This window comes from Uloborus diversus, chromosome 8 (assembly GCF_026930045.1).
Source record: "Uloborus diversus isolate 005 chromosome 8, Udiv.v.3.1, whole genome shotgun sequence".
In the NCBI taxonomy this organism is placed as follows: domain Eukaryota; kingdom Metazoa; phylum Arthropoda; class Arachnida; order Araneae; family Uloboridae; genus Uloborus; species Uloborus diversus.
The window spans coordinates 149,727,843-149,753,408 of record NC_072738.1 but is presented as its reverse complement, the minus strand read 5'-3'; the positions used below and the strand labels follow the sequence as shown (position 1 = coordinate 149,753,408).

At 35.2% G+C, this 25,566-nt stretch overlaps 1 protein-coding gene across 1 annotated transcript in view; it reads right to left on the bottom strand.

Moving 5' to 3' along the window:
- LOC129227617 (organic cation transporter protein-like) overlaps positions 1 to 25,566 on the bottom strand; it is a 91,804-nt gene that overhangs the window by 10,910 nt on the left and 55,328 nt on the right. The window contains exons 2-9 of the mRNA XM_054862204.1: positions 21,888 to 22,177; positions 16,692 to 16,821; positions 16,483 to 16,586; positions 15,721 to 15,875; positions 10,741 to 10,909; positions 8,055 to 8,202; positions 6,477 to 6,568; positions 2,731 to 2,945 (exon numbers count right to left, since the gene is read on the bottom strand). Of these exons, the coding sequence (XP_054718179.1) occupies positions 2,731 to 2,945; positions 6,477 to 6,568; positions 8,055 to 8,202; positions 10,741 to 10,909; positions 15,721 to 15,875; positions 16,483 to 16,586; positions 16,692 to 16,821; positions 21,888 to 22,159 (1,285 nt within the window). The 5' untranslated portion in view covers positions 22,160 to 22,177. The remainder of the gene's footprint in view (positions 1 to 2,730; positions 2,946 to 6,476; positions 6,569 to 8,054; positions 8,203 to 10,740; positions 10,910 to 15,720; positions 15,876 to 16,482; positions 16,587 to 16,691; positions 16,822 to 21,887; positions 22,178 to 25,566) is intronic.

Below are 25,566 nucleotides of genomic sequence, written 5' to 3'. Positions count from 1 at the left end.
GCTTGTTCAATTATCAACTATCAGTGGAAATTTACTAAAAATATGTCTCAATTATTAAAGACTGTCTATACTTAAACATTACCCTTCAGTATTTTATTTTTAAGTTGTATATAACGGATAGTATCAACCCCAGAATGCTTTCCTAAAAAAAGTTTCCCTTTACACATTCAGATAATCATTTCTTGAGCTAAAACAAAATGGCTGAAAAAAACAAAGTTTAGCCAGTTTTTATGTACAAGTATACCTTTAACATAATTGTCAAGTTTCAAATCTCTACCTAATGATTTTGGTTCAATTTTGGTTGTGGGATCATGTACCCTTAGGGATCAAGTATCCCCGATCTCCCCTACTCATTACAGTCCAGCGCGGATGAGATAACTTCCGATTGGAGAAGGATTTAAAGATTCCATTTCTTAAAAAAGGAGTGAGAAAAACCGGTTTACTTTGACAATAACGAACATTGATTTTCTGCCAATCACAGGATTTCTCTAATTTCAATTTAAACATAAATGAACTCGTTCAAGGCCAAGATTCTTTCTATTACAAACATATTATAAATTAAATCGTAAGATATTCTTTTTGACATCTCCGGGTCAAACGTTCAATAAAGTGTTTGTACCATTCTATAGAATTATAAGTCTGAAAAAAGAAAAGGAAGAATTTGTTCAATTTATTACTGACGCAATTTAGTGTGTCAGAGGTATGTTTATATTTTCAAACAAAAAATGTTGAATACGATGATTCGAAATGGCATCACAGAAGTAATACAGTCAAACCCGCTTAATAGAACAGACAATTTGTCATGGAAACTTATTCTAATAAGCGGGATATTCCATTATCCGGGATGAAAATGATAAATTTCAATTATTCGGAAAATTGAAAATTTATTACATTTATCAGGATAATCTTTTAACTAATATTCCAAATAGCGGGCTGGACTGTAGTACGTATATGGCACCATATTTTTCAATACCTAGCTTCAACGATAGTAATCGGACAGTGACACAGCTCAAAAATAAATAAATAAATAACCAGCTTTGGAGAAAATCAAAGTTTTACGCAACAGTAGTTAAAGCAATTTTATCTCGAAAATTAAAATACGAACAAAAAATTTATAATTCGATGCTTACTTGTTAGCTCTTGCTGTCTAAATTAATAATGCATTGTACTTAAAAATGTAAAAAGTTTCTTCTTAAATATGAAATTTTAATTTTTTGGTCACTACTGATTATAACGCCACCACGCACCAGCTATGTAAGCAAGCAAACTCTGCAAGTTTTATGGCAAGAAAAAGCATTAAATGTAGATTTTGAATCCCCCCCCCCAATAGCTAAATTCCCCCCCCCCCCCCCCCAATTTTTGAATTATGTCACTCAGGCCCAGGTCTATACATTTTTGGCCCAGGGCTCGTTACCAAAGGCCAGCAGTGTAAATTTGCAACGTTAATACTGCCGTGTGCAGGTAAACGGCAGTATCTGCAGAAATGAGGTTTCGAGATATTTTAAGAAACGCGTTTTGGATTCAATACTAACGATTGGGAAATGTTGGAATTAGACGTCTTTTTCGTGCCTTTTTTTCAGCCGAAACCAAATAAGCGAGCTTGTACAATAAAGAAAATGTACAATAAATGAAAAAAAATGAAAAATTAAAAACTTGCAGTTATTGCCCTTTTCCTGCACACGGCAGAATAAGCCTCTAATGCTAGTATTTTTCAATGTTTTTTTTTTCAATTTCCTTCCCCCCCCCCCAATTTCTTGGACCGTTGGACCCTTTAAGGTCATGCCCACCACCCCACTGCTCAGGGCCTGACTGTCACTTTCCTGATGATATGACATGTGTATACATGGAGGAAAAATTGGTGGCACACCTTTCCAGGAATGACCGGGGCCTCACATCCTGTGCAAGAACACTTCAACGTTCACAGCCATTTAAAAATATTTTTAAAAAACATAATACAGGGTGTTTCAAAATGAATAGCGGGGTTTTAATATGTTATAATATTTATTACACCAAAATTACAGCCACAAGTGATATATCAAATGAAAGAGAAACTCAAACAGTTTTACATAATGGCCTACAAGTGTTCAATGTGAGCACCATTCGCCACTCGGCACACGTCAAGACGATATGCGAGTTCTTCCCAAACTTTGATGAGTGTCTCATTAGTAATTGCGTCGCCGTATAACTCTCCAAACAGTCGTCACAGGAATTGCTAATTCACGACTAGCCTTCCGATCGGATTTCTTAGGGCTACGCGTGAACGAATTACGCACTTGCTCAACGTTCTCTTCACTAGTTCTTGGTCGTCCCGTACTCTTGCTTTTACAAAGGCGGCCAGTGTCTTGAAACGAATGATACCATCTATGAATGTTGTTATCACCTGGTGGATCACAACCGAACTTAATCCGGAACGCACGTTGCACAGTAACAGATTCCGTCTTTGCAAACTGTAAAACACAAAACTCTTTCTATCCTTTAGTCGCCATCTTTGCTACAAGCGCTTTCTAGCGGATTGCAGCAGAAACATTCCACGCGCATGCGCACTGATGCCAACAAACAAAACTGAGTTTCTCTTTCATTTTATATATCACTTGTGGCTGTAAGTTTGGTGTAATAAATATTATAACATGTTAAAACCCCGCTATTCATTCTGAAACACCCTGTATTATGCTCGTGAACCTCATTGGCGACTGCAATCATAGTAATATGTAAAATATGTAACCATTTTACCTTGTGGTAGTGGATACATGAGTAGGCATGCGATTCCTCCAGCAATCATCGACCAGGCCAGTGGATTTCTTCTTCCCAACGAGCGGATGGCGAAGATGGTGAGGAGGTAGCCTGGGAACTCAACAGCTCCGGAGAGGGCAAAGTTCACGAACGGATTCCCTGCCAGCTCATTAGTGTTGTAGGACAGACCATAGTACACGAACGAGTTCACGAACCTGACGGAAGAGAATCCAAGTCAAGTCATATGTCTTGGTAACTTTTCGGGACAACAAATATCAGTTCCAGCTGAGATTGCAAAAAAGTTGAAAAACGAGCCAATCGATCTCGCAGAAAAAAAACGAGCTGATGTGTGCATCACATTACTTCATTTTACTCCAATTTAATGTCATTTCCCCATTATTGGCAATTATAATGTGATTCAATTGTTTACTCTCTAAATATCACCAACAGTGGCCAAATTAAAATCAAATTTTAAAAAAAATCGCCAAATTTGCCGCCAAGTTGGCGACAAAACTTGGCGACCTAAAGACTGGCGATATATCGCCAAGTGTCCGCCAAATTATAACACCACTTGAGTTTACATCAAAATTAACAATGATTTCCCCCCAAAAAAGGGGAAAAGACCCCCTCAAGAACATCCGAATGCAACCGAAATTGAAGGTGCACAACTAGATCCCACTAGGAGTCTACGTACTAAATTTCAACTTTCTAGGGCATACCGTTTTTAGCCTACTTTCCCAGTAAAAGTCAGAAAAAGAAGAAAAAAGCATGAAAGAAGGCTTAATGCATCTTAAAAATATCCCGAAAAACAAAAAAAAACTCAAAAATAAATAAAATAATTAAATAAATATCGAAAAATTAAAAATTGGAAAGTAGGGTATTGAGATGGGGAAAAATGTCTGTCGGTCTGTCTGTCGGTCTGTCTGTCTGTCCCCCCCTAATAACTTTTGAATGAATAGTCCGATTCGAACAAACTTTTTTTTGTTCGAAAGATCTCGGCGAGGACACCTCATTCCCATATTTCACTTTTTGATTTGAACTATTTTTTGTTCAATTTTGAACAGTTCAAAAAAACTTAACATTAGCGCCTACGGGGAAATTCAAGGCAATTCCGAACTGTGAATTTGCTTCAAACAAACTTTGTAGGAAAAAGCTTTTGATGAAAAACTTGTATATAAAATATCTTTTTGATTTGAACAATTTTCCGTTCAATTTTGAACTGTTCAAATCCCTTAACATTAGCGCCTACGGGGAAACTGAAAGTCGATGTAGATTCCGTACTTGAAGGCGGATTTACTTCAAACAAATTTTGTTAGAAATAGCTCTTGACGCCACAAATTCCAGACTCCGACTCCGAGAATTTAGAGGCACCTGACTCCGACTCCGATTCCTGTGCCCGACAATTAATTGGACTCCGACTCCCCGACTTCAACTCTGACTTCGTAGCTTTGGCAAAAATTTATGGACAAATGACTAACTCCCATTCTTGGATATTCGACTCCGACTCCTTTATCTCAAAATGAGATTGACTCCGACTCCTCAGCTATGGTTTTAACTGTGAAATACTTATTGTTGATATGACTTGTTTTTATTTTCACGCTAAAGTTTAAATTTAGGTATTCAGTTACCGGCGAATCAACTCGAAGTCATTTATGTTTCTACATAAGATATGCGCAGACGATTTTTTTTTTTTTTTTTTTTTGACAAAGAAAATTATTTCTTTAAGTTGACATTTTATTGTTTTTTTTTTTTTTTTTGTTTTAGTAATTGCATTAATTCATTTTAAAAAATGTTTTTGGCAACAGGGCAAAAAGAAACGATTTTTTTTTTGATATGATGTATTTATTTTAATGAGCTTATTAATTTTACTTATTAATTTTTCATTTTGAAAGCTATTAAAGATTTTTTTTAATCTAAAAAAGTGTATTAGCTGCTTTGTTTAAAAGTTGCTGCTATTTTATTTGCTCGTGTTTTTTTTTTTTTTTTTTTTTTTTTTTTTTTTTGATGAGTGAGGAATATTTTATTCCTAGAAATCAGCTTAAAGTATTTTAAAAGTATGTTTGAAAAAATTTGCAATTTTAGCTATTTTTGAGAATATTGATCAGGTACTAGAAAGTAGTATGGGTATACGGGAAAGTAGGCTCGTCTAGTTCTAGACAGAACTTCTTGTTGAGTTATGCGAGATACATACACACATACATACGGACGTCACGAGAAAATTTGTTGTAATTAACTCGGGGGTCGTTAAAATGGATATTTCGGGTGTCTGTAGGTTCCTAGCATACATCCACGTGTGGTCGGGTCGAAAAAAAAAACTCAACATTCATTCGTGGGTGAGAAAAAATGGAAATTAATACCGAGATTTTTGAGTGAAAATTTTTTCGCGAATACAATACTTCCTTTTTTGTAAAAGGAAGTAAAAAAAGCTTTTACCCACCACCATGCCTAATGCATGGAGGTTCAAGCGCGGGTCCAAAGGTTGTCATGGGGGGTCATGAACCTCCTCTTTCAGCTGCCAGCTATAGCCTATAGCTGCATTTTGGGGCAGCTTTTATTTTAAAAAATACGTCCCAGTGTGAGTTCTGTCTGAAAATGGCACTTTGAAACTCCTCCCCCGCTCTTTCCGACGATAACTCCCTCCAAAACCAGAAGCCGGATCCACCCTTACAGGAGGTTTGTCATGACTACGGATTTCGTTCGGTCTCTAGCACTGTCAGTGATGCGAAGATATTACTATAGTTGGAACTAAGGCCCCTACGTATACGAGCCGACGCATCAGCTTAAGATTAGCCATTTTGGATCGGAGTGCGTGTTAGAATGGTTGTCTTTTCTGGCGAGTTATTGCGCTTGGTGATAATTCACTGTGAGCAATTATTAGCGGTACGTGAATAGTTTATTAAATTAAATATTATTTTCGGCAAAATTGGCGAAATCCGAAACTTTGCTGTGGTAACCTTAGCAGTGCAACAATGAAAAATCCGATACAAAATGGCTAAACTTAAGCTGATGCGTCGGCCTATCTGTATAGCGGCTCTAGTTGGAACAAACCTAACCTGGCAGAATCATAATGCTTTGATTATTATTTGCGTGGACTTCACAATGCTACCAGGTTAGGTTTCCTCCAACTATAGCTGGCAACATTTTGCTAGTCATCTTCAAAATTATTAGTTAAGAAATTAACTGCGGAGTCAAACACTGGGGAATTTAACGCACAAAAACAAGCCCAATAAAAGCTGATTCGCTAATTCTGCATTAACTACCAGTTTGTTTGACTCTCTTGGCTCCCTTAAGAGGTTTTTCGCCTCCAGCTCATGTGATTCCTATTCCGGGCTGATGAGTGCTAAAAAGCACGAAACTGCAGTCCTCGGATGGAATAACTGAGCTGGCGGTGTACTTTAAGTATTTCTGCCTTAGCCCTGGCTTAGGGCGGTAACTTACTACAAAAAAAAAGCCCAATAACTCCCACTAATTAGTTAATGATAATTTTTTAATTGTATGTCTGATTTTATTAAACCTTTGACATAAAATATTCATTAAAATGAAATTTCTTTTTTAAATATATATTATCTATTCGTAATTAAATTTAAATTTTAAGTTTAACTAATTCAGCATATTTTAATAGACTAGAGGTTTTTTTTTTTTTTTTTTTTTTTTGTAGGAGCAGGTTAATGGCACACAAAGGATATGTGTGCTGATAAAAGTTGAGAACCCCTGCCGTAAATAATAGCAAAAAGATGATTACCTACCATAGACAATAAACGTTTAGGGTCTTCTGCCATAAGCCAGGTGTGCGCCACAAGTCTAAAACATTTCCATTAGCCTCTCCTGCTTCGTGTACCTATAAAAAATAAATCCTTTTTAAGTATAACATTAAAATATTTAAGAAAAATGGATGAATTACTTTATTAGTTGAAAAAACGATAGTTAGTTTGAAAAGAGATAGTGAAACCTGTGTAAGTTGACCACTCGCGGTGCAGTACTTTGGCGGTCAACTTATAAAGGGCGGTAATGTTTTTTTTTTTTTTTTTTTTTTTTTGTCATTTCTTGCACCATGTACTAATTTTTTGAGGAATTCACCCTTACTCTTTCTGTTCAACTCCACTTTCATTTTTTAACATTATTGAAAGTGAAACAATAATTAAAAATACTATTCTAATACTTTTGTTATTTTCAACTTGTTTTTAACTATATTAGACACTAGTTTTAGAAATTCCATATATGCCAACTATTTTTCTCTGGCTTTCTCCATTTTTCAATTACTTTTAATGTTTCATACTTTTTATTAATCTCAAGCTCCACTAACTTTCTTTTTGAAGCCTTTTTATGTAAAACTTATAGCACGAAGAGCAAGAAGCTCGACTCTCCCAGTTCATAAAGGCAAAATTAAAATGTCCTATCTCTTAATCCCTTGCACCAAAAACATGTAACTTTACTCATTCCTCATTAGCAGGCCCAGATCTGCGTACCCGCAGTGCGAGGGGCCCGCGTCCTTAATGGGGCTAACGGCCCTAGAAATTGATGAAAAAATAGGGAAAAAAATAGCACTAAGGCTTATTCGCTTTTCAAATAGACACTGCTCGCCACTAGGGAGAGGCCCTACATATTTTGTTGCAGTGGGCTCAAAATGTATAGATCCGGGACTGCTCTTTTTAGCAGAATTTCTGTGTTGCCACAATATATATTGCAACTGAAAGAAAGGACTTTGAACTTTTCTACTGACAACTATTTTCATTGAACAGAATACAAAAAGCTGTCTCAAATAGAACAACAAATGAAAAACAAGATTGGAGAATAAAGAGCAGCGTAAGCTTTATGCTGCTGTTAAGTTCGTGAAATGCTGTTTTTTACAAAATTTATCCTTTTCTGGGTTTTAGACAGTTTTTACTGAGATGAACAAAATCCAAAAATAAGGCAATCGAGAATAGTACAGACAAATGAATACTGCTGAAAAACCTACAAGACTCATTACTGGTTTATTCATTAAACATTTCAATTTCGTCATTGGAAAAAGTATATTTTTTTACTTTTTTAAACTTTAATTACAACTGTAAAACATTTGTGGGAATTAACTGATGTAATTTAGGTTACAGTCTGACTCTCATAAAAAGACGTTTGATCTCGGACGAGCTTTTTTATGTTTAAATTGCTTTACGCATGATTTTTTTTCCTGCCGGTGTGAGCCTGAGTTTTTTTTTTTTTTTTTTGGATTCGTCCAGGTCATAGGGTGCCGAGTTTTCGGGACTCAACTGTTCATTCAAGCAACACAGTGGTTGATTATTTACGCTTAATAATTATTTGTCAACTTAAAGAAAAATCTTTTTTACCTCTGTGGCTTTAGTCATCATTTTTTTCAGTCTGATGTCAATGTCTTCAACTCGAACTCCATTAGCTTTTGCAGCTTTGTGGAGAATTTTCTGTGCTTTTTCCACTTTGCCCTGTGACATCAACCAACGTGGAGACTCTGGTATCATCCTGATTAATAATCATGGATATACACGATGATTAACATAGAAGTAAAGCAAAATTTTCAATATTTTCAATTAAATCAAAATAGTATGATTAAAACAAAAAAAAAAAAAAAAAACATTAGTAGAACACAAACGGTCATGAAAATGCAGCTTTTCCCTTCTTGGAAAAATTCCTTTAACATTTCCAAATCAGCTGAAAATCAGTGATAAATCATAAATCTGACGAATAATTGATGAAGAATGGAACTTTTTCTATATTAGAATTCACTGTTCGCACTGATAGTGTAGCTGAAGTAAGTCTGAAAAGAATTAGAACGACGACGATAACGATGAAATCGAAGTATTTTAAGCTGAAATACAAAACGTCCTCCCATACTCAATGGTTTTTGAGTACACAGGAAAACTTAAAACTCTTTTCGAACCGGGACTGCAAAAGATGATGATTTTTGACTCATGAGTAATGCTTACGGAGAATAAATAGAATCATTGAGAAGAATAGATTGAGAGAATATCTGCTCTAAAGTAATTCTCCAAGAAAACTAAAACAAGAGACAATAAGACAGATTAAAGCAAATGAATCAATTTCTTCGATACTGTTCAGAAACATAATATACAGGGAGAGTTTGATCGATTCTGCCATACGAAGAGGAGTGACAGAAAAGCCCAAGACGAGCATAGAACCACCCATCATATTGTTCAATTCTTAACCGTAACCGAGTTATGGTTAACATAAGGAAAATGAGTAAAAACAACAACAAAAGAACTGAGAAGTCTGAGAAAACGACTGATTTCTGAGATTCTTGTAGCACCTACACACAAATTAAGTACATATTTGCAAAGAGCCCACTAAATCCTACAAAATGACACTTTTCCCATCAAGATAGTCGCATTTTACAGAGAGCTACTTGCTTTTAAACATTGGACACACTCAGAATTGAAATGGTGCCAAAGGTTTTGAATACACATTTTCAAAAGCAACCGTATGAGCTAAATCAGGCGAATCAACCAAAAACTGACCCATTTCACTAGCTTTTAGATGATGCAACAACAAATGATATTGGTCTTCAAGTTCAGTAGAAATTCAGGCTTTTGTTTGAAACAGTGTAAAAATCTGCATTCGTTGAAAAAGAAAAACCAGCAAAGAGTAGCACTTTTCTGTTTTAAATTTTCTGTTCCACTTAAGCATGTTGCTTTCTTTAAAGAAAATGATATTTTTATATCAAAATAATAGCTTTAACATTTTATTAAGTGAAAAAACTCATGAGATAACAATTTGTATAAATAAAAGAAGCATTTACTTTCCTGTGCTTTTCACTAAAGAAAAATCAATAATAAAAAAGTTACACAAACATCAATGAGTACATTTAATCAATCTTTAAAATTTATAACAGATGCTGAAACTGGTCGCCGCCACACCTGATACATGCCCTTGCCTTTTTGCGAACGGAAACAAACGTTGCTCTAAGTGAAATTTCATTTCTTAGTTTCAATACTGTTCCGTCAAGCCGGTTGCTCAATTCCTGCAAACTGGCTACTTTTGCTTTGTAAACTTGTTTTAAGAATCCCCAAACAAAGAAGTCCACTGGAGTCAGGTCTGGTGGTCTAGGTGGCCAAGGAATTCGGCCCGTACGACCAACCCCTTTAGCCAGAAAATCCCGAACGGCGTTTGAAGAGTGTTTGGGGATCCATCATGTTGGAAAATGATTTTGGCTCTCTCTGGAGCAGGAATAGCATCTAGTAAGCCGGTCAAATGATGTTCAATGAACTCTATCCTTTTATGCTACTTCGAAACACATACATACCAATCAAATGATCTCCGATTACGCCAAACCAAACATTGAAGCTGAATCGAGTTTAGAACTATGAGCCTCATGTTAAAAAAGGATTATGTACAGCATACTGACATACTGACGTCTAAGTCAAAGTATGAAACGTTACTTTAAACATATAGAGCTATGATATTCATGTCAAGAGCAAAAGCCAAAGCTATCAGCAAAAACGGACAGACCCCACGGAGCCGCCGAAAAACAACCAGAACTGACTTGGGTTGAAATTGAAAAGGAAGGGAACGAAGCAAAGTGCCGGGAGTTTAAATGCTTAAATGCTACTGGAAATTTGCATATTCTGCTGACGTGATCTTGTTGCAAGACGGAAGGAACGAATGAGAAAAAACTAATGCAAATTAAAGTTATCAATTCTTTTTCAAGATTAATTTACCTCTATTCCAGTATAATTCGTGCTCGTTATCGCGTTCTCTACCTCTTCTTCAAGTTTGTACACGGCATTTAGGGATACCCTGTGTGAGAATTTTTCTGTATTTTCCATGATCCCGCTCATTCCAAGCACTTGGCTATAACGAGCAAATATTGCAGTCCCTTCACGCTCGTTATAACCAAGTTCGACTGCATTAAAAGACAGCAATTTTTAGTAGACATAAAAAGAAGTAGTACGGAGTCCACATCAGATTGATTTATGATTAGTACCATTTCCGATAAACAAGTTTTTATAAAAAAGTTCCCTTCCAAACCAATTGTCAACATACCACCAAATGGCCAGCATCACGAGACATGGAGCCGTCAGAGCCACCTGTATCCAAAACCAGTCTCTGAGCATCCAAGCGATGACCGGCAGACAGACGAAGCCCAAGCACCAGCCAAACTCCACTGCGATTCCATACACGGATCTGTATTGAGGGCCGACTACTTCCAAAACTAACAGAAAAAGTATTGCAAATTTATTAATGCTCTCTAAATACACGTGCAGGGTAAATCTTTACTAATAATAAAGCTGAAAGTCTTGTGTGTCTGGATCTCTGTATGTTACGCGCATAGAGGCTATACAGTTCGGCCGATTTTTATGAAATTTGGCACAAAATTAGTTCGCAGCATAGGGGTGAGCTCTTTGAAGCGATTTTTCGAAAATTCGATTTTGTTCTTCTATTCTAATTTTAAGTCAATTTTACCGAGGAAATTACCATAACATGGACGAGTATATTATCACAACATGGACGAGTACATTATCACAACATGGACGAGTACATTATCACAACATGGACGAGTACATTATCACAACATGGACGAGTACATTATCACAACATGGACGAGTACATTACCATAACATGGACGAGTACATTATCACAACATGGACGAGTACATTATCACAACATGGACGAGTACATTATCACAACATGGACGAGTACATTATCACAACATGGACGAGTACATTATCACAACATGGACGAGTACATTACCATAACATGGACGGGTACATTATCATAACATGGACGAGTACATTATCACAACATGGACGAGTACATTATCACAACATGGACGAGTACATTATCACAACATGGACGAGTACATTATCACAACATGGACGAGTACATTATCACAACATGGACGAGTACATTACCATAACATGGACGGGTACATTATCATAACATGGACGAGTGTACATTATCATAACAAGGACGAGTACATTATCATAACATGGACGAGCAAATTATCATAATGTGAGCGAGCCATACCATGCCATAACATGGGCGAGCAAATTAACATAGCCATATTGGCGAGAAATTCATCATCCATTATTTGTAAATATACAAGCGAACCAAATGACCTTTTAATTTTCTACTACGGGCAAAGCCGTGCGGGTACCTCCAGTACGAAATAAAGCGTCTGTTATTTCTGCTATAAGAAAGCAAAATTTGTGCTTTGTAAGAAAAATTAATATTGCCTTGCAGCGTTGCACTATAGTAGACTAAAAATTAGTTACAGTAAAAGTGCAATGTTTAAAGTTACAAAAGAAAGTACTCGTAGTCATGCTTCAAAATCATTTCCCCCGGGGCAATCCAATCAGCGTATGTTTTTGTTTTCTTCGTATATGTGGCAGTGAGAAGTAAACGGATATAAGTGAACTTAAGTTTAAAATAAATTTATATATATATATATATATATATATATATATATATATATATATATATATATATATATATATATATATATATATATATATATATATATATATATATATGTTTGTGTGTGTGTGTGTATCTAATTTGAATTCTGACACTTTGAATTCAAATTATGTTTTTTGCAATCACGAGTTGCGACAGGACCCTACTCATTGGAGGCTATTGTTTCTAGAAACGGCTCCTGTCCTCCCAAGCCTGCCCCTTCTCCTGGACGGTTAACGTGTGTGTATGTGTGTAAGGATTTGTTTGTGTGTAGACGTGTTTGTATGTAGGAGTGTGTGTATGTAGGACATGGACGCCACCGCCTAGGAGGAGGGGTTTTCGGTGGACAGTACTGCTAGTGGAGGCAATGACCAGAGGAGCAGATCCGTCCTCCGGTGGACGGCGGTGCTGCAGAGGCTCCTGGTCCATTTTGAAAAAGGAACCGGACATCAAGAACGGTCGAATGAAAGCAATAAGCAGTCGTGATTGCTCAAAAAAATAATAATAATTTGAATTTTGACCTCTTGAATTCAAATTATGTTTTTCGCAATCACGCGTGCGTGTGTGTATGTAGTCGTGTGTGTTTGTGTGTGGGGGGTATGTGTTTGTGTGCAGGGGGTATGTGTATGTGTGTAGGCATATGTGTTTGTGTCTGTGTGCAGGCATGAGTGTGTGGGTAGTTGTAGGTGTGTGTGTATGTGTCTGTATGTATGCGTGTGTGTGTATGTGTTTGAGTATGTGTGTAGGCGTATACATGTGTGCGTATGTTTTTGTGTGTGTGTACGTGCGTGTTTGTATGCGTGTAAGTGTAGGATATTGACGCAACTTGGAGACTGTTTTCGCTAGAGAAGCAGCATCGTGAGGCGGCCGGTCGACGGTGATGCTGCAGAGGGTGCTGGCGGGAAAATAAAATGATAGGACCTCAAAACAGTCAAATGAAAGCAATAAGGAATCGTGATTGCTCAAAAAAACACATTTGAAATACAGATCCTAGGTAGGCTGTCATTGATTTTTTTTTCTAAATCATGCTGTATAGCAGAACCTATCAGGGCTATTCTATCCCTTGTACCGTCACAGAGGAGAGATTCTCCTCCCATTTGAACAGGCTACCTTGAAATTTTTAATTTTGACACATTCCTTTTCTTTTAAAGTTAACGTGTTTCAAAAATTTTAACACTGTAAGACAGTTTTCAAATTTTTTAAAACTGTTGTGCTATATGCAGGCAAAAAATCATACTTTAGTGTTTCTTAAGGGAAAAAAACGATGTTTATAGAGTAATCTTTGCTGGTAGGCAAAAGGAACTGCTTGGCTTTGCGGGAATCTTTAATTTAAGCCAGGCAATTTTTCTGGCCCGATGAAATTCCAAATAGAAATAGAAAACGTTTTCTTAATTTGCTCTTTGAAACGGAAGCATTATTTACTTCTTGTGCATAAAATGTAACTTACAGAAAGCAAACCTGGGCTTTATATTTCAAAACGACTATTGTATTTTGTTCGCCACGTTAGTATAAAAAGTTATAATGTAAGACATTTCTCTCATGTTCCGTTTTGGACTGAGGAAAAAGTCTGCGTGAGCGAATTCAAATACTGTGAAAATTATCACAGGGGAGATTTATAAACTGAGAAATACTGTTTTTTCTTTTAAAAAAAATAAATAAGTTCCTCAATAAATAGAAACGTGCATGGCTGAGTTATATAAGTAAAACTCTCACCAAACGAAACAGAATATAGCAAAAAAAATAATTAATTTGAATTTTGACCTCTTGAATTCAAATTATGTTTCTCGCAATCACTAGTGTGTGTGTATGTATGTAGGCGTGTGTGTTTATGTGTGTGTGGTGGGGGGGTATGTGTTTGTGTGTAGGCATGTGTGTTTATGTCTGTGTGCAGGTATGAGTGTGTGGGTAGTTGTGTGTATGAGTTTTTGTGTGTGGAGGGGGATGGGGAATGTGTATGTGTGTGTAGACATATGTGTTTGTGTCTGTGTGCACTGTGCAGGCATGAGTGTGTGGGTAGTTGTGTGTTTGAGTGTGTATGTGTTTGAGTGTGTGTATATGTTTGTATGTGTGTAGGTGTCTATATGTATATGTGTAAGTATGCATGTAAGTGTAGGATATTGACGCAACCTGGAGACGGTTTTCGCTAGAGGAGCAGCATCGTGAGGCGGCCGATCGACGGTGATGCTGCAGAGGGTGTTGGCGGAAAATAAAATGATAGGACCTCAAAACAGTCAAATAAAAGCAATAAGCAATCGTGATTGCTCAAAAAAAAAAAAAAAAAGAAAGAAAGAAAAGCAAATGAAGTTTTATTTTGTGAATGTTGATAACAATTCACGTGAAATAAACAAACATATGTGTATTTGTATTCTATTTCCTAGAAAATGATCGGGGGTTTCGCGTCAAGCCAGGTATCAAAATATCCACAATTTTTACAGCACTGTAATTCATGTAGATATTAATTGAAAAGGCTATTGTTCCGAAAATTTGCTGAAAACATACGTAATCGGACACTTAAAACTTTGATTACAATTGAATGATCGGATTTCTCTGCGTAGGGTATACGTATTTCGTTTGGAGCTTCTTAAATCACGGAGGAATATGAACTAGAGCAGGAAGCATTTTAGTTCGATTTCGGAAGGCTTTTCTGAAATAAAATCATGAACTAGCTCTTTTTCGTATGTAGTTTTGTTGAATTACTAGTGGTACCCGCACGGCTTTGCCCGTAGTAGAAAATTAAAAGGCTCGCCTGTATATTTACAAATAACGGATGATGAATTTCTCGCCAATTGGCTACGTTCATTTGCTCTCTCATGTTACGGTAGTTTGCTCGTCCACGTTGTGGTAATTTATTCGTCCACGTTGTTTTAATTTATTCGTCCACATTGTGGTAATTTATTCGTCCACGTTATGGTAATTTATTCATCCACGTTGTGGTAATTTATTCGTCCACATTGTGGTAATTGATTCGTCCACGTTGTTTTAATTTATTCGTCCACGTTATGGTAATTTATTCGTCCACGTTGTGGTAATTTATTCGTCCACGTTGTTTTAATTTATTCGTCCACATTGGGGTAATTTATTCGTCCACGTTATGGTAATTTATTCATCCACGTTGTGGTAATTTATTCCTCCACATTGTGGTAATTGATTCGTCCACGTTGTTTTAATTTATTCGTCCACGTTATGGTAATTTATTCGTCCACGTTGTGGCAATTTATTCGTCCACGTTGTTTTAATTTATTCGTCCACATTGTGGTAAATTATTTGTCCACGTTATGGTAATTTACTCGCTCACGTTATGATAATTTGCTCGGTAAAACGTTCTTAAAGCTGGAATAGCAAAAGAACAAAATCAAATTTTCGAAAAGTGACTTCGAGATGCTCACCCCCCATATTACAAACTAATTTTGTATTAAATTTCATGAAAATCAATAGAACGGTTTAGGCGCTATTCGCGCCACAGAAATTCAGTCAAACTTTGAGATTATTATTAGTAAAGGTTTTCAATACTTGCTCATAGGCAAAAGTCTCAGCTGTCTTAGCAGTTACTAACAATGACATACTCACGCAACACGAATGCTGTATTGAAAACTCCTGCAATGCCCACTGCCATGAAAAACCGAGTGATGATGAACATGGTGAAAGATGTGGAAAAGGCGCAGATCAAGGCGGAGCAGATTGCAGTACAGGCGCTGGCAGCAATGGCTGGTCGCCGACCTAGGCTGATGCAAGAGGGGGAAAAGTCGTTGATTATGTTTCGCTTTCAAAAACAAGCATGCAAAACAAAAGAAACAAACTTTGAAAACACTAAATCAATTAACCCTAGCGTTTTTTTTTTACCTTTCTTTTTTGTCTGTAAACTACAAACTGGGGTAAATATTTATCCCATGGGCTTTTTGCACGTAAAATCGTTCTGAAATCTGTAGTAAGTGCATACTTTTTTTTCCAATCCGAAGAGAGTTGTGAAGAGCAAATAAAATTTTATCGAGGCTTAGTTGGTAAAAATACGATTTAAATAGTTAAAAGTACTGGAGACCCTGTTTACCTAGGACTGATATATCTATCCCCGTTTTAGTTCAAGTTTTTAATAATAATAAAATACATTTTATTTTAATGAGAATAAAATCAAAATAATAAGGAAGAAATGATTTTTTTTTAAATAAAGGAAAGATCGTATATATATATACAGTGAAACCTGTGTAAGTTGACCACTTGCGGTGCACTACTTTAGTGGTCAACTTATAAGGGTGGTCAACTTCACAGGTTTTACTATAAATACATATATATAATATATATACAAACTGTCTATATTATATTGTCCATTCTTACCTGTCCGCCATGTGTCCAAAAAGAATGCAAGCTACCAAGATTCCTGCCATAAAAACTGATTTTGACATGGAGACCAACCATTCTTTATTGCACACCAGATCCCACTAAATGAAAGTTTCCATTTTTATTTAAATAATATTTTTCTACAACAAAGTTTGTAATTGTCACACATGAAGCTGAAAGATAAATTAAAAAATTGATTCAATTACCTGACTCGAAACCGTCGATGTATAAAAAGTCTCATCATATTCCCAAGCATCACAAGCAACCACATTATCCTTACTCCTTGTCGTATTTAAAATTTCTTCAAGTGGCAAAGAAAAATTTATATCCTTATACCTATGACAAAAAGGTTTAAAAGGTATTTTAGAAATGCATTTCTTAGGTAATTATTGTTGCACAAAGTAGTCATAATCATAATACAGGGTGTTTCAAAATGAACAGCGGGGTTTTAACATGTTATAATAATTATTACACCAAACTTACGGCCACAAGTGATATATCAAATAAAAGAGAAACTCAGTTTTTTGTTTGTTGGCATCAGTGCGCATGCGCGTGGAATGTTTCTGCTGCAATCCGCTAGAAAGCGCTTGTAGCAAAGATGGCGACTAAAGAACAGAAAGCGTTTTGTGTTTTACAGAAAACTTCATCTCTCAGCAAGATGGTGCGCCGCCTCACTGGCATAATGAGGTACGCGATTGGCTTAACCTAACTGTATCCGACCGCTGGATTGGGCGTAAGGGATCTAATGACAGGGCTTGTTTCCCATGGCCTCCACGGTCACTCGACCTAACGCCGTGTGATTTCTATCTTTGGGGGTTTATTAAGGACTGTGTGTATGTGCCTTCACTGCCACCCGACCTTCCCGAATTAAGGAACAGGATTGAAACAGCTGTTGCAGCAATTACTAATGAGACACTCAAAGTTTGGGAAGAACTCGCATATCGTCTTGACGTGTGCCGAGTGACGAATGGTGCTCACATTGAACACTTGTAGGCTATTATGTAAAACTGTTTGAGTTTCTCTTTCATTTGATCTATCACTTGTGGCTGTAAGTTTGGTGTAATAAATATTATAACATGTTAAATCTCCGCTATTCATTTTGAAACACCCTATACATTTAACGGAAATTTTACTTTAAAATGAAAAATGCATGAAAGAATTTTTTTTTTTTCCTTGTGAAAGTAATGTATATAAACACAGAATATGTATGTGTATGTTTCCTATACAAATCCAGTTTACGTCGTATCTTGGTCAAATTCGATAAGAAGGTGCATTGTTCGAAAACTAAAAATGTCCCAAACCGTTCGAGTTTTTAGTTTAAAACTCAAAAAGTATTTTTTCTACGCGAAATAATTGTCGCATCGGATCAAATTTAACACCGATGGAAAGCCCGTAAAAATAATCTAAGCGAAGATTCTCCCCACGCTCTAACGCTCGAACGGCCTAAATTGACTAGGAAAGGAGTTATAATCAGTTTTAACTGAATTGTAAATAGGATATTTATGGTCTATTTGAGTGAAATGATTAGAATTGAGGAAAAGCTAAATCTATTGCCATTTGTTCTCGCGTATAAGCAAATAAAATTTTTGCAATTATTTTAAGGCTTCTTGAATTATGAAAAAATTATAATGGAAATTTTTATTACTGTTGTATTTAGTCTGATCCGGACTTTTAAATTTATTTTAACATTATTTAAGAATTGTCTGTGCTGATGTGGATTTTGAGGGACTGACGTTCTGACTCTAATGAGGACTTTTGTGGAATTTTATCCTTATTCAAAATAGGAATATTAGGTACTTTTGTTTTAGTTCTGAGGGGGCGTTGATACTATAGTTAAAAAGCTTCTTATTTCAAAAAAGTTGGGGTTTTTTCCCTTTTTTTTTTCTTTTTTGAACTATTGCATTTTTAAAAGAAAGTTGACGTGGTTTGAAAACTGTAACTCCTTTTCCATAAGGGATTTTTTAAAATTAATATCTTTATTCTAACGAGAGTTTTTAGGAAAATTTTCGTTTTTCAAATGGAGAGTAATGGGAACAACTGGCGTTAATGAGGGTCTTTAGGGAACTAATGTCGTTACAGTAATGGGGGGTTCTAGAAGGTGTCCTTCCTTTGGCAACTGTTGTTATTTTTCTAATAAACATTTGTAAGAGTCATTTGATGCTATTTCGGGACCGTTATTTTTAATTGAAGGACAATTTTAGCAAATATTCCTCCTTATTTACTCGGGGAATAATTTTGGACATGCGTCATATGACCTCACTTGCTTTCTCTGTCTGGCAACAATGGGGTCGTTTCCAAAATTTTAAAAGTATTTTTTTCTGAAAGAGCATGCTTAAAAACATAGGATTTAACCATTTTTTAATTATTTGCTCAAGTTTAATATTTTTAAAAAAATTGCTTTAATCGGTGCTCTTTCATTGTTTACGTTTCTGTCGTGTGACATCAAATGATGAAATGCCATTCAGTGTTGCCATTCACGGAGCAAAATATTTAACTCGCATCTTTACTCACGTGTACTGGCAACGATAGGGTTGATAGCAAGCGTAGAGCGCAATTTTAATTCGCTGCTTGATTATCATAACGTGGAAACGTAGTAGAAATATGCGGCAAAGTGCATCATTTGTGACGTCATAAAGACCACGACTTGTTTGAAAAATCGGACATTTTAAAAAATTAATTAAAAAATAACTGTTGGGAAAATCAAAGTATTTTCTGGGTCCATGTTATTTTTTTTTATACTAATTCTATCAATTTCAGTGACTAAAAGCAGTACTTTTGACTGAAGGAAAGAACCCCATTGAGAAAGCTTAGCAGCACGGGGCAATGTTCGACTGGGATTGTGATCTTTAAGGGGAGTATTAACTTTATCTAAGAACTGTCGCCGCAATCGAATGGGGATTTTTAGGGATCAATATCCTTATCTGAATAGGAACTTTTAACGACCTTACTCTACTTGCGATTTTCTGTATAATTCTGGTACGTGAGTTCTAAATGAAGCAATCGCTCTTGAAACATTTCTCGCTACGCTACTGACAGAAATAAGGTATTTTGCGTGTCTTTTAACCTTTGTGAAATCAGCATGAATGTACTTTAGCATAAAAATATATAAAACATACAATGTTTCCTTCAGTCAAAAGTACTACTTTTAGTCATTGAAATGGATAGAATGAGGAAAAAAAATTGCATGGACCCAGAAAATACTTTCATTTTCCCAACAGTTTTTTTTTTTAAATTAATTTTTTAAAATGTCCGATTTTTCAAACAAGACGTGGTCTTGATGACGTCACAAATTATGCATTTTGGCGCATCTTTCTACCACGGTTCCACGTTATGATAATCAAGCAGCGAATTAAAATTGCGCTTTACGCTCAATTTTAATTCGCGCTCTATCGTTGCCAATACACGTGAGTAAAGATGCGAATTAAATATTTTGTTCTGTGAATGGCAACATTCAGTGGCATTTCATCATTTGTGATGTCACACGAAAGAAGTGAAAACAATGAAAGCGCACCGATTTAAGTAATTTTTTCTAAAATATTAAACGTAAATAAATTATTTAAAAAATGGTCAGATCCTATGTTTTTCAACATGCTCTTTCAGAAAAAAAATACTTTTAAAATTTTGGAAACGACCCCATTAGCTGAATTATAAACGCTCCACACTGCAAAAAATAATTTAAAAAAATAATAAATAAATAAAATAAACATTATGATAACGGCACCAGTAACAGACAAGGGTCCAGTAACCGACATCTATAAGTTTGGATTTAAATAGTAAGAATTTTAGACTTAAAACTGATGTAGCTGTGGTTCATAAATACGGTGTAACCCTAGTGTTATCAGAGTGAATTTTATGAGCCAGTTGGTATTTACAAGGCAGTGATGGAAGGGTATGAACAACCACCTCGAGGTCAGCTGGTGTTTCATGTTCATTTAAATTTAATAAAGCTTGAATTCTAAAAATAAAGAACTTTTGCGCATTTTAAAGAGAAAAAGGGAAAGTTTTGTCCATTATTCATCCTTTCCTCATTCTATTTGTTACCGGGTATCTTCAGCTTTCTCGGTGTCTGTTACTTGGTATCGGACCTTTCTTCGAAATTGAGCAAATGAAAATAGCGTTACGCGTTCGTAACAACTTCAAACTTTCTTTAAAATGACAACACAGTTCTTGAGGAAACACGGGAAATTTATTTACAGCTACGTACAGGAAGTGTAGTTACAACTGCTAAATCAATCATCAGCAATTAAGCAAATAACAATTAAACACCGTAAACTCAACGGTCACACACGTATTTACTTCAAAATACGCAAAAACACAGCGAAAGGCAAATACACACAGAGCCAAATACATACTCTCAGCGCAATGGCTCAAACCAGTCTGACCTTTTTATCACGCGCGGAGGCTATTTATAAATCCTAGGGAACTTTCGACAAAATTCGAAATGCTTCTCGTATTTTCTTTCCATTCACGCATCGTATCATTCAGAAATGGGGGGTCCGTATACTTCAGTCGAATGTTAGGGGGGTTGTATGTACATTACAAGAAGTTATTTACAGGTTACGTTACTAAGCTAATTTTAGATGCAAAACAAAGGAACAAACGCCTAATTTAGCCAGATTACAACAAATTAATCACAAAAATAATTACTATTTACAGAATTTGTAACAATAGAATTAACTAATTCACAGGATCCAGAAGCAGCCAAACGTTAGATGAGATGTAGTGGCATGAGAGAAAAATATTTTAAGAAGTCTGAATACATTAAAAGGCTCAGAAAATATAGTTACTGTTTGACCATCGATTACATGGAAAGGCTTATATCCGGTTTATAGGCGGAAACGGACTTGTCTATTTGTTTATAGGGGTGTTAATTGGTTTGTTACAGATGTGTGCACTTTTGCCTCTCTATTATCTATTATCTCTATTATTAACTCCATTTTGTAAAAATGAAAATTTGCTCACAGCAACATTTTTTAAATCTCAAGTATATTCGATTTATATTCTCATGGCAAAACTACATGATTTATTTATACACAACAAAGTTTTGAGCTTACCATTTTGCTTTTACGTTCCTGAACGAAATGAAAATATTTTCTTTTCTTTTTGTTGTTTCCATGGTAACTATTTTTGTTTTCCCTTATTTTATTTTAGAGAATGCAATAAATGAGTAAGGCACTAGTGACATTATAAAACGCGTGCATCGAAATCCCATCGTTATTTTCCCGTCTCCCCTGCTAGATTTATTCAGATGGAATAGTCTTTACTTGGCAGATTGCCAAATTACATACAATCCGCGGTCAAACAGTAACCTGAGAGCGATGTCTAAAGCATGTCTGTTACTGGTGCAGTTAAATATGTACTATTTTTAACAGAACAGTAAATATCAACTTGGCAATTATTACCTGGAGCATTGTTGATCGTCCGGTGGCAAACCGATGATCTTCCACTGTTCAACAGTGAGATTTGATCCTGCAGGTCTCGCGCACCAGTGGTCCAAGTTTGGTGCCAGGAAGGACATGGAAAGATTGTGAGTGGCACTAGGAATGGCACAGAATAGGATAACCAGGAAAATCCTGCGCTGCCAAGGTCCGTCCCCGCCGACCAGGTCCAGGATGTCGCCATTTTGCCTACTCTGCTCTTTGGGCGGTTGCTCTTTTTCGATTTCGGCTGTCATTGGTTTTGCCCCGCGACTCTGTCAAACGAATTAAGAAATCATTACAGCGTGAAATTATTCATAAATAGCAGTTTCTAACTATTTTCAATCCTCGCATACAGTAAAAATTCTGAATAAATATTGGTTCCCTTTCACATCATATGGGCGTTTTGTGGTTAAAAAAATTAACTCTATTTAAAGTATGATGCAAACCGAAGCGAAAATGCTATTAGTCACTTCATAATTATCTGAGTTACTTATAGAATAACAATGAATATTTTTAGCACAAAAATGATTTTTTATAATTTAGCAACATCAAAGTTATTGTTTTTATTATTTATTTATTAATTTTTTTTATTTATTTATCTATTTTTATTTATTTATTTGTTTGTACTTTAACTCCTTAGTTAATTTATAGTAATTTAATACCTGCTATAATTATATAGCATTTTTGCTATGAAATGATCAATATTATCCATGTTTTCACACTATGATAAATACATGCATAAGAATTGCGTAAACTTTTTTTTTTTTTATTGATCATAGATATCAAATATGATTGATGTTTTGTCAGTCATAATAGTCTCTCAATTTTTTTCTGCCCATTCGTGGTTTTATAAAGTAATTGCATCTATAGGTATAAAACTGAAGATAAACTCGTTAAGTAAATATCCAGAATAAGTACAAAAGCCATTTTAAAGGAATTATCCAGATCATACAAAGTCATTCTGCCATTTAGGATAACTTAAACCCATATGAGAAATGTGAGAAGCAAAATAAATTGTTTTAATAAAAATTGCGCCACTTTGAAACAGAAAAATAATTTCAAACACTGTCGATTTTTATTTGAAAGCATCACAACATTTTTATAATTTATCAATTTGCATAGAATATTACATTGCAAGGCGAAGAATTTTAAGATCTTGGAATCGGGTTTCAAAAGTAGTTTCCAAACAGTTCCTTCTTCAGAATTAAGGGAAACTAGGGAGGTTTGACCCATAGGGAGACTTGACCCATGATTTTTTTTTTTTTTTTTTGGAGAAAATTTAGTCATATTATTGGTTGACCAGTAACACAACAGTATTCTGCAGAACCAGACCATTTCAGAATTGTCAGAGGTTTTCAAGAAATTCAGTGTTTAATGGTTGCACCTTAAAAGTAAATGAAGATTTCGGAATTTTCTAGATTTTAACCTCCCTTTTGAGGGAAATGAATTTTAAAAGTATACATGATTTAGACCACTTTTCTTAACTATCTATTAAAATACAGTAGCTTATATAACTTTAATCTAAGTTGCTAAAAATTTAAGGTAAGCAAAAGAAAGCTATTTAGGGAGCTTTGATCCAAAGTAACTATGGGGACTTGGCCTAAAGACTAATTTGATGTCTTTTCAATCAACCCTTATTTTTGAATCAATAAAATGTTTTGATTTAGGCCTAATGATTTTATTTCTTTCTGAAATAACTATAATATTGTAAATATGAAGGCTTGCTTTTTAAATAACTAATTATAAAATATTTTGGTCTAAATATTGTTTTTATTTGACAAATAACTAAAATACTAATAATCTTTGAGCCCAATGAGTGTTACTCAGTAAAATAACTGAAATATTGCTTAGGTCTGATCTGATAAAGTTTTGAATTTGACTTCTGCTCTCCTGCTGATATGAAATAAGATTAATAAGAATAAAAAAAATATCTCTACATAGTATAAAATGAAGTGTCCAAAAAGCGTCTGTGTGTTTGAACTCGCAAAACTCGAGAACTACCCGGCCGATTTCGCTGAAATTTTCACAATTTGTTCCTTTAAGTCCTGAGAAGGTTTGCAGACCAGTTCGAAAACAATTCGATGAATAGTTCTTTTTTTATTCCAATTTAGGCCCAATTTTCACATAAATTCCCGAATATGGGGGTGAAAAATTACTTGCAATTAGTAATATTATATATCGTTGGAAAGGGAAGAATTTTCCGCGTTCTACGCAATTTGTTCCAACGCTCTAACTTAATTGCGGCGGGAGTTATTGACATTTTTAGCTCGAATTTGTTTAGGCTTAGCTGAAATTTAGGCGCTACTTTCTTCATTAAATTTATCAATAAAAAGTGAAGGAATTGACCTACAGTTTTCTTTTTGACACCGTTGAAAAGAGCTACCTTTTTTACTCCAGATCTAACTCGACCTATGGTCGAAAGTTTAACCCTCTATCTCCATTAGAAAAAAAGTTACAAGCGAATTAAATGAAGTTCAAAAATCTGTTCTCTATTCAAGTTTTTAACCATTTTATTTTGCGTTTCCACGGTAACGCTTTTTGAATCCATTATTTCCATCTTTCTCATTTTCAATTCTGAAACTTATTTTATTTTGTGTTTCTATGGTTACGCTTTTTAAATCCATCTTTCTTATTTTATTTTAATTTCTTAAAAGTATTTCAATATCTGTCGTCATTGTTTGGAGGGGAAATTTTGCATCCTGATTTTTTTTTCTTTTATTTATGCCTGATTGTTGAATATACTTCACTTGATACAATTTTTGCTTTCAAAATAGACCGGGCAAAGCCGGGCAACGCAGCTAGTATATATATATATAAAAATATGTAACACTTCACATGAAGAGTGCACATTTTGTATATTCACTTCAAGAATCACTTATTTAAGTAAAAAACACCATCAAACCTGCTTTTTTGATTTCCAATATCTATGAATCTTCTTACATTCATCAGGGTGGGGGGGGGGGGGAGTCATGTCGCCGTAAGTGTTGGGTCAAGTCTTCCTAGCTCTAGGTACACTTGACCAATTTGCAGACTTGAAGAATATAATTTTTTGTACCATTTCTTCTCAAAATTAAGCTATTATTTTTAGCCATAATAATTTGCAAAATGGCAAACGATTTATATATATATATATATATATATATATATATTTTTTATTTCGATCTAACTATTCTACAAAATAAATAAATAAATAAATAAAAATGGGGGAAATAAACCAAAGACTGGGTAAAGTCTCCCTAGTTTAGCCTAATGGATTGTACAGTAAGCTGTGTACAATATTGACAACATATTTTGTAAAATACAAAGTAGTACAAAACTGATTATAATTTTGCCACAGTTTTTGTGCTTCCTAGATTTTATTTTGAGGACGAATTAGGACCTTACAATAGTAAGGACGAAATAGCAAAAATTTTAACATTGATCCTAAAATCTTGATTTTGGAATTCACCCTTCTTCCGTGGTCCTGAAATGGGCAAAAATTACGAAGGGCAGAAAAGTTAGCAAAGTTACTCTAAATGTTGTACACACACACAAAAAAAAAAAAATCATATTTTGGCACTAGATTTGATGATCAACAAAAAAGCAACATTTTCAGGCATCTTAACCAATATTGATTATAGACAATGTTACTCCCCCCTCACCCTTTCAATCATAACAGTAA